General features: G+C 44.1%; 1 protein-coding gene across 2 annotated transcripts in view; it reads right to left on the bottom strand.

Annotated features, from left to right (window-relative positions):
- The window catches only part of SPRYD3 (SPRY domain containing 3), a 55,106-nt gene extending 53,481 nt beyond the window's left edge, over positions 1-1,625 (bottom strand). The window contains exon 1 of one of the 2 annotated variants that reach the window (XM_055003957.1): positions 1,495-1,625. In XM_055003957.1, the coding sequence (XP_054859932.1) occupies positions 1,495-1,521 (27 nt within the window). In that variant the 5' untranslated portion in view covers positions 1,522-1,625. The remainder of the gene's footprint in view (positions 1-1,494) is intronic. The other variant, XM_055003958.1, reaches the window with a different exon arrangement.
- Positions 1,626-17,032: the final 15,407 nt, after the last annotated feature.

The following is a 17,032-nucleotide window of genomic DNA, read 5'->3' as shown; positions in this document are numbered from 1 at the left end:
CACAGGATTGTAGCCTTAGTTTTACCACTCAGGCCAACACACCTATAGAGCAGGACAGCATTCCTCCACTTTGCATCTTATTTATAGTCACCTTCACTGAAACTCAAGGCAGGAGTCCACACAGCCTCCTGATTGTGGCTTACCCAAAGCTATCAGCATCTCTGCTGAGAGGGATTGAAACAGATCTCCCCAACCCAAGGCAATGCTTTGGCCCTGAATCACTGGCATTGACCCCTCCACCAGCTCTCTTTTTCGGTTCCCGTGATTGGAAGAAAGGAGACGTCCTCAGATTTGAAGTGTTAGAAGCCTCCTTACATCTCTTCTCCCACAACACTGCCTGGATCTGGGGCATTTCCCTCCTTTCTTTCTCTTCCTTCTTTCTCAGTATCATGCTACAGTTTTTTGAACTGTGGAATTCACTGCCAGAGGAAGTAGTGACGGCCATAAGGGTGGATGGCTTTAGTAGAGGGTTATGCAGATTCATGGAGGCTAAATTCAGCAACGGCAACTAGCCATGGAGGCTAAAGGGAACCTCCACAGTCAAGGGGCGGCATCAGGGGGAGGAGTCTTTGGTCTCTAGGCCTTGGACTTCGGGGGCAACTGACCGGCCACTGTGTGAAACAGAGTGCTGGACTAGATAGGCAATTGGTCTGATCCAACAGGATTCTTCTTACATTCATATGAAAGGAAAAGAGTAACAAAGTGCTCTTGCTCCTGTTTTGTCAGACAACCAACTCAGACTTACAAAAGCCCAGCTATCCAGGCTAGTGGGCGGCTTGAACCAACCTTGGACATTTTTAGGTGGGTAGCTGTGTTAGTCTGCAGTAGTCAGTCTGCTAATCTTGGGACATAAAACCAATTTCAGCCCCAGCCCCGCCCTTGGCGATGAAACTTCCCATAATAGTTTTGGGCAGATCTCTCAACTTCCCAATGCAACTTGAAGCTTAGAGAAGCATGCTGAAATTAACTAAACCAAGCCTAATGCCCCAACTCTCTACTCAAGCCTTCCAACCCAGGACTTAAATACAAGTGCGAATCCCCTGTACAGGTCTATCACTTCCCCCTTTTATGCTGACAACAACCCTGCAAAGTAGGTTAGGCTGATAAATTGCCCAAGGACACCAAGCGAGTTTCATGGTAGCGGTGGCACCCTAGTCTGGGTCTAACCACTCTACATCACTGCTTCTCTAACCACTACACATCACTGCTTCTCACCAGGGATAGTAAGGAAGACAGCCATGTCTGGAATGCCTCTCACTCATCCTTTGATCGACTGATTCGGGGCTTCCAGGCCATAGGATGCAAGTCCCAGTCTCTGCAGCTCCCTCCTTGCCCAATTGCAGAAAAATTCACCTCCTCCCAACTGGTTTCACCCTCCATGATTTTGACGAGCCCAAAATAGCCCCTCTATCCCAAACCCTTAACTGGGGCCCTACGCTCCTTCCAACCCAGAGCTCCAGCTCCCTCGCCAGGCTCGCCCCGGATTCGCCTTACCCCGAAAGGGCCTTGCTCTCCCTCCATGGGCCCCTCCCTTCTCCGCCGCCACTTGGCTCGCCTCCAGCCGCCGCTCCGCTTCTTCCTCCTCTCTGCTCAGCCGCCTGCCGCCCAGCTCACATCCGGGCTGCTCAGCCGTCGCTCCGCCCCGCCCACTCCTCGTGGGCTTCTTCCCCATAGGTCCGCCAGCTTGCCGCAGAGGCCCTTCGGCAGCGGCGAGCCAATCCGATGCCGAAGGCGGGGCGCGGCTTCCTTACTCGTTCAGGGGAGGAGTTGAATGGAGAAGGGAGCTCAAGAGCGTAATGGGAGGTGTGACGTTACGCTTTAGGGGCGGGGCGGGGAGGTTTAGAAGGCGAGTTGGCGATTATGACGTCAGGACGAGAGGATTCCCCCTAAGTAGCATTTCAAAGGCTTCTTGTTTGGGGGAGGCTGAGTAGTTCCCCTTACAGGTTTCATTATCAATGGGCCTTTTCCATTGATTGCCAGCCTCCAGCTGGGTCTTAGAGATCTTCCAGAGATCTTCCAGGGTACCAATGGGCTACATATAAATTCACAAGACATGCCAGATCATAAAGACACATGAGGAAAAACATCATCTGTCGTTAGGCTGTCCAGTAGATGTCTTTCACAGTCCTTCCCACCCAGCCTTTCAACTAGAGATGCTGGGGACCGAAGCTGGCACCTTCTGCATGCACAACAGGTGCTCTACCACTAAACCACAGCCCCTCCATAAGTGAAGCGCCCTTAGTCAGACTACTGATCTATCAAGGTCAGTTTTGCCTATTATAACGGGCAACAGCCCTCCAAGGTCCTAGGATGAGGCCTGTTTTATCACATGCTATCTGAACCCTTTTTAACTGGAGATGCCGGGGATTGAACTGGGACATTCTGCGTGCCAAACAGATACTCTACCACAGAGCCACGTCCCCTCTGAATAATTGTTCCTCCGTCCACATTTAATTTGAAATCCATTCAAAAGGGAGAAAAGCTACCTGGAGTGCTGCTTTACAATTGCTGGAAAACCTGCCTCGTTTTTCTTTCCGTTCATTCCATCTTCACTCGCCAGTCTCTAGCTTATGTCCAATAAAACAAGATATATCAGCCCTCAAGGTCCTGGGTAGGGTCTCTTTAGCTCACATGCCTACTTATGTTAAGCTTCTCCCTTTCTTCACTGTTCAGGTAAGGCCTCTGGAAATCCTGGCTAGCATTCAATCCGCTCACCTGGAGCAGAAGTGCATTTTGCCCAGACTCTTGTGAATGGGTTGGATATATACCTGCCAGTTTTTCTGCCAGCAGGCTTTCCACGCCTTCACCCACTGCATCATGACCAGAAATCCAACAGCTGATTTATTGTATTTTCACCCCACTTTCCAGCCAAAATTGATTTACAGTAATAAAAATATCAAAAATATCAAAAAATAAAAAGGCTTTTTTACTCAGACAGGAGGGCTGTATTGTAGGGACGAAATCTCAGTTGCTCCACTAATGAGTTAGGGACCATAGACTTCACCACTATGCTATCTGCTGCTTTAGATATGTACTCCTATGTACTACCTTGCTTCATGTTGTCTAATGTCAGCCCTAGAATTGCTTATGTTCTGTTTCAGCATTTCTTCTCTCTGTATGGGATCCTTGCTAATGCTATGCCTTTGTAAACTTGTCTATATTTACCCTATGGCATTGTTTATGGAAATGCCCTTGACACTGTATGGAAATCGCCTTGATACTGTATGGAAATGTATTTGCTACTGATTGTACTGGTCTCATACTGTGTAATCCGCCTTGAGTCTCAGTGAGAAAGGCGGGCTATAAATGGCATAAATAAATAAAATAATAAAGTACATTATGGGGCTCAGAGATGAGGCTCCCGCTAAAGTGCATAACTGGATGCGTGTCTGGCTCCTCCCATGGCGCGATCGGCTCAAATTTTTCCTTCTTCCCTCTCAATCTGGTCCCCTCGCCCCGATTCTGCGCGTGCGCACTTCTGGCTCCAAGCCGCTCTTCTCCTGACCCTCCGCCCGTTGCATCCAAATCAGCGCGCGGCAAAACGGCCTTCAACCGTTGCTAACGCGGATGTGGTTCCTTCCTCAACTGTCACAATCCGGAACGCTCGCAATGCGTTCGCTCAAGAGTTACAGCAGAATCTTGACAGGCAGACTTCATTCAGTAGCATGCAAGCGAGGGCTGACGTCCTTGGAGGAGCAGCGAACGGCTCTCATTTGTGAGTTCATTTGACTCCCCCCACAATCCCTCTCCAAAGTTAATTGCGCCTCTGAACGCCAAATCGTGGAGGGGGGTCCAAGCTAGCCTGGATGCCCTTGGGGGGAAAAACAGTGGTTTGAACTCCAGGACAGCAAGTGGGAGGGAATGAGTAAAAGGAAAGGAAATTATGGGAGAGGCTTCGAGGGCTATTAGAGATGGGAGCCAGGAATGCCAATTTACATGCATGGGCTCCAATGACATACATCACATCAAAAAAGGTGCAAGGAAAATGCGGAATGGATTTTCCATTAAGTTCTCTAGGCCCAGATAGACTACTCTGGGACTGGGATGAGGGCCCCCAGAGTGGAATGACGGACCCTAGGAATAGAAACAGTGATCTAGGACTGGAATGACAGCCCCCGCAAAGTGGAATGACAGCCCCTGGAAATAGGCTCAGTGCTCTGGCACTGGAATGACAGCCCCCAGAGTGCAATGACGCCCCCTAGCTATAGGATCTGAGCTCTGGGACTGGAATGACAGCCCCCAAAGTGGAATGACAGCCCCTGGGAGTAGGTTCAGTGCTCTGGGACTGGAATGACAGCCCCCAAAGTGGAATGACAGCCCCTGGGAGTAGGTTCAGTGCTCTGGGACTGGAATGACAGCTCCTGGGAGGGGATGGGTAAAAAAATGTACTAAACATGTAAAGGAGCCAGGCTGGCATATAGGTTAGAATGTTGGACTAGGATTTGGGATAACCTGGCTCGAATCTCCACTCTACCATGGAATCTCGCCAGGTGACCTTGGGTCTGTCACAATCTCTTAGCCTAAACAGGGCTGTTGTGAGGATAAGGATGGAGGAGTGTGCTTTAAATCCCCCATTAGGGAGAAAAACAGGATATAAATAATAATTTCCTTCAGGGAAATGTTTGCAATTTATCACTTGCTGTGGGTTTGTTTGATTCTGGCAGCCATCTTTGCTATTATTGATAACTAACCAGAGGATAGATCTCTTCAAGTTTTTGAGTCAGTGGTAAGGTAGCCAGCCAAGCTATCCCAGAACTAAGTAAGGCCTCGCCTACTCCATTCACAGCTACCAGTTGTCTAACCCAAACAAAACAAATTAAGCTGTTGCAAAAGAATATAGCTTATGGGTGAGCAACTAATTGCGGGGTGTCTAGCAGCGGGGTCTGGCAAACTGCAAGGAGGATCTTTATTGCCACCCACAATGGTGGGCAGGAAATCCTCTGTCTCTTTGCCTCCCTATCTCCCCAGTATTTCCTCAAATCTAGTAGTTAACTGGAGGCTCTCGCACATGAAAAGGAGACTGCAGCTCCTAGGTGAACAACCTGGGGTATTTGGCAACCTGCAACTGAAGGGCCACCAAGGCAGATTTAGCCAGCAGAGACTTTCCTTTCTGCTCACTTACAGAAAGTGATTGGAACAACAACGGGAGACAGAAGAAAAAGAACAAGTGGTATCAGAACATGGTAAGCTTCCTAGCTATGCTCTGACCTGGGATAAATGGGCACAATCGCTGGGACACGTTCACTGACAAGGGGAAGCAGCAGCCCCTCAGAAACCGAGGAGCCGGTCAACAGCAACTCAGAGGGAGATCAGCTTTCCCACTTTCCAGGCTTTTAACTCTTTTTCTCAAGCTGAAGGAAAAGCCTTTGTGTCTCTTGGTGGGTCACTTGGTGGGTGAGCTCTTGTGGGTTTTCTTGTTGGTCGTTGGTTTTACATGTTAAGACCAGAGAATCCCCAAAGGAACGGAGACATTGGGAGCTTCATGATAACCAACCAAAGGACCATAAGAAGCTGAAGGAGGAAAAGAGAGCCCAGAATGAGTGAGTGGAAAGATGGGTAAAGGGGTATGAGGCCTTCTGCTGCCTTTGCAATGACTGGACTCCAAAATCATTCTTTCCCCTCCAGCCAGCTGGCAGCCAAGGGAATATTTTGCATGTCAGACCTCCGTGGGACAGACAAACTATGTCTCCTTGTACTGTCACACAAATCTCAACAGCTGCTCACCCCCAGCACTGCCCAGTAAGTTCTTGATTTTGAATTGGCTAAAGACTGGAATGGGCAAGCAAGCGCCCTGTTGGAAGGGCCGGGGATGCTTTTAAAAACCCTACTACAAGAACGCTGAATTCCTGCAGATAAAGCAAGTTGAGCAGGTCTGTATATATCTGCTTATTTTTTAGAGACTGCTTCATAGGGAGGAGCAAGGAGCTGTCCCTGGTGCTTAAGGCCCTGCTCTCTCTCCCCTGAAATGTACACCCTCCCGCCCCCAGAAGTTTTCTCAGGCTTTGCCCATGCATTCTCAAGTCTGTCTGCATTTCAAGTTGTAGATAAGGCATTGAGAATGGACCTTCATCAGCACCATGTTAAAGCAACAGACTGCACAGTCCTGGAGATGCTTCTTTTGAGCCATGAGGACACAGCGGAAAACCAGAAACTATTCTGCTTTAAATGTGGTCTATTCCTCAGTAGAACAAATGTTGATGAAAACTTTCCACAGCCTCAAGAACAAGATGGGGGAGGGGGGGATGGAGAACAGCAATGGAGACCCACTGTTCCTGGTGGTAAAAAGACAACAGAGGGAGTATTTCACACCTGCAATCAAATATTGGCAAACTAAACTCTACTGCTATGACGAGGTATACCTTCCCATTGATGGCAGTGTCCTCTTTCTGAGGGAACTGCTGCAGTCGTCGTGGAAAGTCCTCAGTTCCTAAAAGCCTGGGCCCCACATCACACCCTTTGGTGTAGGATATCCTTCATACCTTTTACCTTTTTATTGTAACCCGCCCTGAGCCTCCTTGCGGCGAGGGCAGGCTATAAATTAAATAAATAATAATAATAAAAATAATACTGCATTGCTTTTGATTTATTGTTTTATGTTCTTTTCCTGGTTTAGCAAGCGCTATACTTATGCCTCTGGGCTTGTCGGATTGCCCTCTTGGAATGTAGGAACAATGCATTTAGATAGCCTTATGTTTTCCTAGCTTTGACATTGCCCCCAGAAGGAACAGGAGGAAGGAGTAACGAGGATTGAAAGTGTTTTCTTCATGGCTGTGGTCCAAACAGAGATAACATTGCGAGATAGTAAGTTTTCTTTTGAGTTTTCTCTGTTAGCAGGTTCTTTGTTTTCAGAGGATTCAGCACAAAAGCAGCTCAAGAGACTGTGACATGCCAGGAGGCAAAGACTCTCATTTAGCTGCTAGAATATGTAGGGGAAGTTTCGCTCTTGCTTTTAGGTGGGAGAGAGAGGGATTCCCCTTTGGATGGGTGCCCCATCGACTGGAGCTCTTAAAAACTGTCTTCACATGCCACGAGGGGTTCACAACTAGAAGGAATGAGGCACGATCTATGTCAATAGAAGGTGTGGTGTTGGTGTCTGTGGGGAGAAGTAATGAGAAACAGAAAGCATACAAGGTGGGTGTAAAGAGCAGGAACTGAAGGAATGTGTGGGAGAGAAAATGAGAGTGAGGAGGAGGAGTTACAGGCTGGAGTTATAAGTGGAGGGTTATCAGAAGAAAAGTTTTTATCAAAAATCAGTGAATACAGCAGTTTCATAAAAGATAGCCCAGTGCAGAGACACTGTTGTATCTGGATCAGATTGCTCTCCTTGCACCCCCCTTCCTTTGATCTTTCTTTGATCTTTCTTTGATTTTTCTTCTTGTACAGGACAGCACAAGGCAATCATCTTTCTCATTGAATCTCAAGGTGGATTACACAGTGTGGGTCAGTCAATACGATCATGGCTGGGACATTCAATAAGCAATAAAACAGGATACGGATAACAAATTCGAAAAGCAAGCGTGAATCTGAATACAGAACGAAGCCGTATGGCAAATGATCAAGGAGGAAGAGACGTGTTGGAATGACAAAAATGCAGAAGAAGATGCTAAGATCCTTCCTGCTCCTCTCTGCTGTCCTCCTTTCCACCGGTGCTGTCTGGAATCATGTGTCCTTCATTTGGAATGCTTGTTTTGCCTCTATAGATCATATAGAACAAAACAGAATAAAGACTGACCAGGTAGCCCATTATTTGGAGTATAAGCGTGGCTGGGAGCTACCAGGGTGAAAATCCAGGAAAAGTGTGCAGAAGAGCAACTGGAAACAAGACGCTGTGTAAGACTGAATTTCTAAGCCTCAGCACATTTATATCCCCAACAGTTAACTGTTGTCTACTGAGAAGAGATCTATCCTGCACTGGGGAATACGCTGTGACTTGATAAATGGTTCAGTGCCTAGAAATTCTGACTCGTCCTAGAAATACAGAGTCCTTTCTGCTGTCTTTACAGCAGCGTGTGCTGCTTAGCATCATATAAAGCAGGGTCCCCAGTTTGATGCCTGTTGGCACAATTGTGCCTGCCAAGTGTTTTTAGACAGTGGGTGGAGCCAGGTGGGGCTTTCGCAAAGCATGGCTTCTGATTGGCCAAGGATCTTCACTGTGTGACTGAAGGTAAGCTGCAGCGGCCGTTTTATGGCTGGCTCCATCTCCTGCAGCAGCCATTTTGTGGCAGCCATATTGTTGCTGCACCCACTACAATATGTCAGAATTTCAAATATGACCACAGGCTCAAAAAGGGACCCCGATCTAACTATTTTATTTCCTTTGAAGACAAAATCCTGCTTTTTATTTTTAAATCTCTTTGGCTTTCCAAATAGGTATGTCGGAAAGCCCAAACCAGCCAAGCGATTCTGATATTAACAATCAGCCAGAAAATGAACTAAAAGCTGCAGGAACAGGCCCTAATTTCTCACTCTCATATTTGAAAGTTCCTCATACTATAGCATGAGCCCAGGAGTAATGAGGAAATCTTTACCAAACTCCTCCTAGATCAGCTCTACAAAGCACCTCAGATCTGTAGAGGATGAAATGGACAGTTGTTTTATACAAGCCCAGGCCGCTCTCCAGGAAGTTGCAGTCAGTAAACTGGATGGCATGATGTAGATTTAAGAATATGGAAAAGTCACTGGAGACCAAGATCAAGTTAATTCCTCCCTATTACTATCTATGCTTGCGAAAGTTGGATAATGAAGAGAGCTGACAAAGTGGGCTCTAGATCAAATCAAGCCTGAATTCTCCCTCGAAGCGTCAATGACTAAACTGTGGCTATCATACCACACAATATAAGAGGTAAAAATTGGCTTTGTGTTTTTTCAAAACGAATTTTTCTACAATATAATTGTTTATTCTCATTCTAACTAATTTTTATGTCCTCTTTTCTCTATTTTTATTTCCAGATAATAACCTCAGGGCCGAATTGATACATATTGGTTTCTGGATGTGTGGGTCTGTTTATTGCTAAAGTCTGTATTACTGACCATTTATTTATTTATTTATTTGTTTGTTTGTTTATTTGTTTATTTATTTGATTTATACCCCGCCCTCCCCACAAATGGGCTCAGGGCAGCTAACAACATTTATAAAATACTATGAATTAATCATAAAACTATAAAATCAATAATCTTAAGACAATCATTAAAATAGTCCAGGCACGGGCTATTTAAATAAATAGTTGGGAGTCCGTATATGAGACGCCCCTTGGGCCAAAATGCATATGGTCTTGTGTTGGGCTATTTGACATGTTTATCAACTGTATTTGGAGAATGTTACAGCTTATCTAAAGCTTTCCTGTGTAGCTTGACATTCAGGCCCTTTGTTTTTAATCTTTTAATTTTTGTACTATGTACACTGTACAATAAAGATTTGTTTTGAATATATTTTATGGTTTTAGCATGAACTTCGTAGCATCTACAGTATATTTTGGGTTGAGTTGTGGGTTCCCCCTCTCCCTCCTTCTTTGTTTGCTATCATACTTTGGTCACAGTCATGAGAAGATGAGACTCACTGGAATAGACAGTAACGCTAGGAAAAGTTGAAAGTACTAGGAAAAAAAGGGAAACCTGGCATGCTATGGATTGATCTAATAAAGGAAGCCACAGCCTTCAGTTTGCAAGACCTGGGTAAAGCTGTCAATGATAGCACATTTTAGAGGTCATTAATTCAGAGGGTCACCATAAATCAGAAGTGACTTGACAGCATATAACACACACACACTCTACAATGTGTGTCAAGAAAAACAGCCTTTTTGAAATACCTCTTGTACTGAGTACTCTTGTACTCAGTTCTTCCTAAAGCAATTATCTCCAGTGTGAAGAAACAAACTTAACTTCTGGAATACATGTACCTCTTATTTTATTTATTAGCAAGCTTGATTTTTCTGACTATGAGAGGTTTTTAAAGAACTGGAGAAATTCCTTAATGAGTAACAAGCAACTCTTTCAGTGTAACCAATTAAAGACATGTGCTAGAAGCAAGTAATAATATAAAGATGCAGGGAGAGGGCAAAAAAAGGGAATGGAGCTCTGTCCTTAACAGGTAAGTGTGGTGAGGCACCGCATTGTAAACAAATAATGCGGTAAACAAATAATTAATCTTCGTTTTCTTTAATTTGGACTGGAATTGATTTGAACTTTTTCTATCTCCTGAATTTCATTCTGTTTCCATTTTCCCTGTAATGTCTTCAGATGCATAACTACAATATGTATGTAGTTTCTGTTATAAAATTTGCTAGTATATATCACTTGTAATCACGTGTATAATATGTGCCGATATTTATTTATTTACATTATTTATAGTCCGCCTTTCTCATGGAGACTCAAGGTGGATTACACAGCGTGATTCAGTACAGTCAATTTCAAGGACATTTCAATAAAGAAGAAAAGAGCGAGAGTCCAGTAGTGCCTATAAGACTAACAAAATTTGTGGCAAGGTATTAGCTTTCATGAGTCACAGCTCACCCCTTCAGAGGGTATATAAATGTAAATGTGCAAAGATTTAAAACCAGCAGAAATCCGGTAAAGAGTTGAAAAGCTGAAACAGCATAAGCAATTCTAAGACTGACACATTCAATGACATAGAACTATCCAATAGGATCATACCCAAAGCTGCAGGCAGTGGACAGTAGCATATAGTAGTAAAGTCTATGATCTCTATCCCTCTACCAATGCATCCCTCTGAGACCACTTCTTTACAGTACAGCTCTCCTATCGGAGTTAAAAGGGGCTCTTGAATAATTCAATTTTGTAGCATTTGCAAAAGGCCAGGAGAGTGAATACTTGTAATATGTTATGTGGATTGCTTTTTGTAGTTTGCTTTTGACAGAATGAATTTCTATAATCAGAGTACTTATTTGTTAATACTGGTGCTTTATTAGCATTTTGTATTTTGGCTGTTTGGATTGGCACCAGCTCTCGGGCACAGATTAGAAACTAAACCACCATGTTTAACGAGGGGCTCCCTTAGAAGTAGATAGGGAGAAGGGGATTGTAAACAGCGGAACCAAAAGAGCATGAAATAGAAAAAGTACAGCTTGTGACATCTCTGGGCAATGATCAGATATATACAAGGTGGACAAAGGAACTCTTAATGACAGCAGAAATTGACAAGAACGGCTACAAGAGAACCACGCTTTTTAAAGTCCAAATGTAACAGCCATGTAAGAACTTTTATTGATCTAAAACAATACGTATGATTTTTAAGATTTCTGGAACTCTTTGTCAGCTTAGATGTTTAAAGGTGGGGAGGGGGTGTCTTTTAAGGCCCCTGATCTTAAGGCACCTATACATTCAAGCCTCCCTGGAGGATAAAATGCAGAACTCTATGGAGGCCAGGAAACCACGCTGTTCCCAATCCAACCCCCCAACCTGCTGCAGCTGTTTAGTAACAAAAATGTGCTGGACTGGTCTTCCCCTACATGGTTCAAACTGACCCTTCAGCTTCAGTGGAACAAAAAAAAACTTGCATAGGAAATAACTCCAGATGACTCACATAAGCAAACTGTTCAAGGGATGGTTTGTGCTTTAAATCTATTCTGTTGCATTTCAAATTTTCTTTTTGTCCTTTAGACAGTGTCCCAGACGTTCTCCTCATCCACAATCTTTTGCCATTATTCCTTGGCTTCTGCCCTCCTCCTCCTCCCCTTCCCTATAAGAGAGATGTGGACTCCTGGACACATACTAACCCCTTTCCAAGCTGCCGCCTAAAAATTCTGGTGAAATGCTTGGCTTTCCAATTGCATTACTGCAGGTTTTCAAATGGCTCTTAGTTCTGTAGAATGTCAGAATGCTGGCAAAGAGGTCTCCCCGCAGTGCTGCAAAAGAGCATGAGGTTCGCAACAGCAACGTAGCCAGCGTCATTTCTTGCTGCAGGGTAGCGGAGAGAATAACTTGAACAAGCTTTGCTTGCCAGAGAGAATCTAGCAAAGCACTTGGATGAGTGCTAGCGTGCTGCAACTTCTTTCAGCTTCTACAGTTCCTGGCAGTGTGCAAAGAATCCATATGGCTATGCACACTTCACTGAAAATCAGTTGCTACAGACTCTCTTTATTGAAATCATTTTCATCTTAGTTTTGTTCGTCTGTTCCTCTAGTTCCTATAACGTTGCTTGAGTACAGAAAAGTCTTGTCTGATCTGAAAAACTGGAGGAAAGACTGGTTTTCTTTAGCTTTTTTTTGTCCCTTCTTTTACCTCTTTACACTTCTACCTGACTTGTATTTATAGCCAGCATCAGACATGGCAACAGGGATTATGTCTTTGTGACTGTGTGTGAATTAGATATTTAAATCCTACCAGAAAAACCAGTGGCACTTCTTCCCTCTGTCCTACGGTAATTTGTTTTGCCCTTCTCACCTCCTTGTGCAAAACAAATTCAAGGACTGGTAGTTTTTGATATGATAGACCCAAGAGGCCTGAGATTGCTGCTTTAACACAGCTTCTAATAGGCTCCAGCAAATCTCACAAGATCTGGACAACAGATACATAGATATAAGGAAATAAGTTTCTATAAATACCCTAATGTACGATCTACTGTTTATTCTCAAGTTTTTGTTCATGGTAATGGGGATTGCAGCCTGGTCGAGGCCTCTCTGGACCTCTAGGCCCCAGTAAAGTGTACCCTCTTCCTGTAATGTGGGGGCCCTGTCTAGCACCCCTGCCTCCCAAAGACCACCCCAGCCTTTGTACTGAATACTAAATTTAGCAACAGGCTCTGTGAAAGCAGTTCCTCCCAGCTCTTTAATTTCCTTTAACTTAGTTTTCCTTTCCACCAGGCTTTCTGACTTTGTCAGGTGTGGTTTGATGACCCTAGCTTTGGACTTGAATCCCTCCATGCTAATAATTGGAGTCCACCCACTACCACATGCTCACTCTAATCTGGGTCCATGCATTCCTCCAGGGAAAGATTACACACACCCTGGCACACTCTAAATTTTAAACGGCAGTTGGTCCCCCTAGTGCCCGAGGCTTCACAGGGGCTTTGGAATATTCTAAGCCCTCTTTGTCAGTTGGTGTTAACTGTTTAGCATCATGGCAGGCTGTGTTTGCTAAATGACATTTACTTGTTTGAGTATTAAAGTTTGAGGATAACTGTAATGCCTGTGTCCTGTTTCACCACATTGGTAACACTTCCTCCATAATCTCTGCCCTAAGGTGTTTCCACTGTCATTTTTGCTGCCATCCCCTGTAAAGTGTTTGTCGGGCAGGCAAGGTTCTTTCTGTTGTCCAGCCCATTTAAAGTATTTTTCTGAAGAGAATTTTTTTCTCCCTAGTCTCCCCAGTTGATTAATAACCTCAGCCACATTGGCCGCTTTTCCTGGCTGTTTATCTTTTATCTTGTACCAGTGTTATACCCGAAAAAAGAAAGGAATTCTTAAAAGGTAACATATTCAAGACAGTGGCTTATTCTGTAGTGTCACATATGCGCAAATATGATATGAGGTGACTTTGCACTAAAAAGGTGACATGCGTACTGAAATTTCTAACTGTGGCGTATACTGTGAACCAATCATAGTTAAGTACACTGATATTATGATGTCAAAAGCGCTCTAAAAATGCAGCTCAAGGGAGAAGCCGGAGGGAAATAATTTTGGGGGCTTAAGGCCTGGTTTTCTTCCCGCAGTTGCAACAACGAAATAAATCTAACCCTCTTTTTACTCCTGGCCTCCAGTGTCTTATTGGGTGGGGCACTGGAGGAAACAGCCTTTTTCTGGCATAACAGTTTTCTGGCAACTCATATATTCAGCGGCTAAACAGTATGTACAACTGCTCTCATCCTATAAGATGAATGACATCTTCACAACTTTGTGGTTTAGCTTCCTCAAGCCATTGATTTAAAACTGGTCTAGTTTACAGGCCACTTCACAAGTTTCCTCCAGTTCCTTTCTCAAAGTACTGAACTCTTTCCTGCTATGCTCTCATGTTCAAATCTTTACCTTGCTTCCACTTTAAACCGATCCTAATCTTTCACTTCATCATCCCACATCTCACTTCACATAAGATCTCACTTCACTGGAGGAAACAGCCTTTTTCTGGCATAACAGTTTTCTGGCAACTCATATATTCAGCGGCTAAACAGTATGTACAACTGCTCTCATCCTATAAGATGAATGACATCTTCACAACTTTGTGGTTTAGCTTCCTCAAGCCATTGATTTAAAACTGGTCTAGTTTACAGGCCACTTCACAAGTTTCCTCCAGTTCCTTTCTCAAAGTACTGAACTCTTTCCTGCTATGCTCTCATGTTCAAATCTTTACCTTGCTTCCACTTTAAACCGATCCTAATCTTTCACTTCATCATCCCACATCTCACTTCACATAAGACCCGCCATATAGTTTCAGCCTAACCTTACCTCATAGGGTTTGTTGTGAGGGGGGAAATGGAGAAGAAAATAATGTGAAATCAAAATAAAAAATAAGTAAGTATTTGTGATCCAAAGGAGGTCATTCTTTGGTCATTAGATATGTTGAAATCTAAGCAGGCTCTTTCAAAGTTAACAAAATATGCCACTAAATTATCTCCTTTTTGGTATCTGGGAATTCTTTTCATACCTACTCTTTCCCCTATTAAATCAACTGGGATTTTAGTTACAGCACCTCCTTACGTTTTACCTTAAACATTTACCTCAGGAGGGCAAATCCCTTTCTATACTAGTTCACTTCTTTTCTTTTACCTCTCTGTGACCTTTCCACAGCGCCTCCTTACATTTTACCTTAAACGTTTACCTCAAGAGGGCTCTGGCCACACACTAAACTCCTTTTTCCACATATACTCAGCCACAGGTGTTCTTTACTTTAACCCAAACGTGTTACCTCAAGAACACCTAGAAATTGGGGCTAGTATCCCACTGTTGAAGCACCACTTTCTTTTGTGACCCTTTACACACTGCCTCCCAACTTAAGTGTCTCTTCACAAGTTCAGGGATATGGGTAGGCAAGGCAGTCACAATTTGCCACCCATCTTGTCTCTGTTTAATAGGTAGAAAGACTGGACCCTCTTTCATACACTGAGTCCCCTCTCTCCTTTTCCCCAAAGACACAAGGCAGAACAGTTCAATTCCTGTTTTTTTTAAGCCAACCTTCACCCAGCTACTGCACATGGATATTGGAGGCAGGGAACTCAATACAGCTTTCCCTTATCTGCCTCAACTATTTAGTTAATTAGATAAATTGGCTGTGGCCAGAAAGGCTGGAGTGTGTTTTACTTTCCCTGAGACACCAGACATTCAGTCAGCAAGGTTTAAACAGAGGAAAAAATAGTTAAATTTTATTAACAACATCAACAATGTTGCTTATGTGCCATCAAGTAGCCTCCAACCTATGGCGACCCTATGAAGGAAAGACCTCCAAAATGTCCTATCGTTAACAGACTTGCTCAGATCCTGCAAATTGGAGGATGTGGCTTCTTTTATGGAGTCAAGCCATCTTGTTTTAGGTCTTCCTCTTTTCCTCCAGCCTTCCACTTTTCCTAGCATTATTGACTTTTCCAGAGAAATCTTGTCTTCTCATGATGTGACCAAAGTACCATAACCTCAGTTTTGTCATTTTAGCTTCTTGGGGAGAATTCAGGCTGGAGTGATTCAAAAACAGGGATACTTTGTCCTTAACATTTGTACTTTTGATCCCAGACTTTCCTAACCATAGACAAAATAACAGTTCTCTGCAGCCACCTCTACTTCATGCTGCCTTCACAAGCTCAAAAATCTAACTGCTCTCTCTGAGTAACAGTTCTTAACGGTTCCTCAACTGTCATTAGCCCCCACTGGCTGTTCTTAGGCAGTACTGGAGCTGTCCATCATTTTACAATTTTAACCACTACACCAACCTTGGCTTTCTTTTTGATGCAGCTACTACCTGTGCCAATTGTATCTACTTGATCTCTCATTAAAAACCAGCTCATTTGTCATAATTGGGGTGATTAACTCTGACACCCTCAGCCAAAAGATCTCCGTTATGGAGACTCCATAATAGATATAACAAGAACAACAAAACTCTGAGAGCATCAGCCAGGGGTTAGAATTAACATGTATATTGAAGCCACTGCCAGTAAAACAGAAGCAAATCTTAACCCTTCACTCTCACTGACACACACTTTAAATTAAAGCATGTTACAGAGAAAAACCATGTTTTGTACCTAAGAAACCTCCTCAGGCACTCCCCTCGACAGCTTCTACCCCATAGTTGTCTCTCTCTATGGTGTGCCTCAGGGAACATTAGGGGATGTATGATGATGACTCTCTCACACAGCCTTTCAAACCCACCCCAAACCTCCCTTCACAGGTTTGGAGTCTCCCAGGCAGGTAAAGGCTGGGTCACCATTTTTCACTTGTCTAGTCTCCACTAAAGCAGGCAGAGAGCCCTGACCCAAATCCTCACAGGGCCCTCTCTCTCCTCTTCCAGAGGCTCCAACAGACAGGCAGCCATTTCCTTGTATTTGCCTCTCCTTACCCAGCTACAGCCCAGGGCTCTTGGGGAAAAGGGAACTTAGAGCTAAACTACAAGAGACTAATTACATGAAGACACGCAAGTGAAGGGAGTCACAGTGTTAGCTGGGAAGCTGAGTTTTAAAAGACAGATCGGAAGGCTTTATCAATTTCCCCTCTCTATAGATGCTCTTCAGAGGGTTTGTTAATTTCCTCTTAGCCTCCTAGGAGGGGAGGTGAAACTGACAGAGCCTTTGGAGGCGAAGAGGAAATTAACAAACCCTCTGAGGAACTTTGCTGGCTCTGTAGAGAGAAAAAATTGACAAAGGCTTCCACTCTGTCTTTTAAAACTCAGCTTCCTGGCTAACATTCCTGGCTTCCTGGCTAACTCCCTTCACGTGCATGTCCTTGTGCAATTCATCTCTTGTAGTTTAGCTCTTAGAGGTTACTTTCCCTATATATATACACTGCCATCATTTAAACTTGGCCCATTTAATGTGACCAGAGTGTTTGAGGCCGTTGTGTGAGGTATTTCCCCTCAGTCAATGATTCCAATCCAGCCAGGA

Source organism: Eublepharis macularius, chromosome 19, assembly GCF_028583425.1.
Source record: "Eublepharis macularius isolate TG4126 chromosome 19, MPM_Emac_v1.0, whole genome shotgun sequence".
Classification (NCBI taxonomy): domain Eukaryota; kingdom Metazoa; phylum Chordata; class Lepidosauria; order Squamata; family Eublepharidae; genus Eublepharis; species Eublepharis macularius.
The sequence above is the reverse complement of the archived record's forward strand: the minus strand, read 5'-3'. Positions and strand labels throughout refer to the sequence as shown.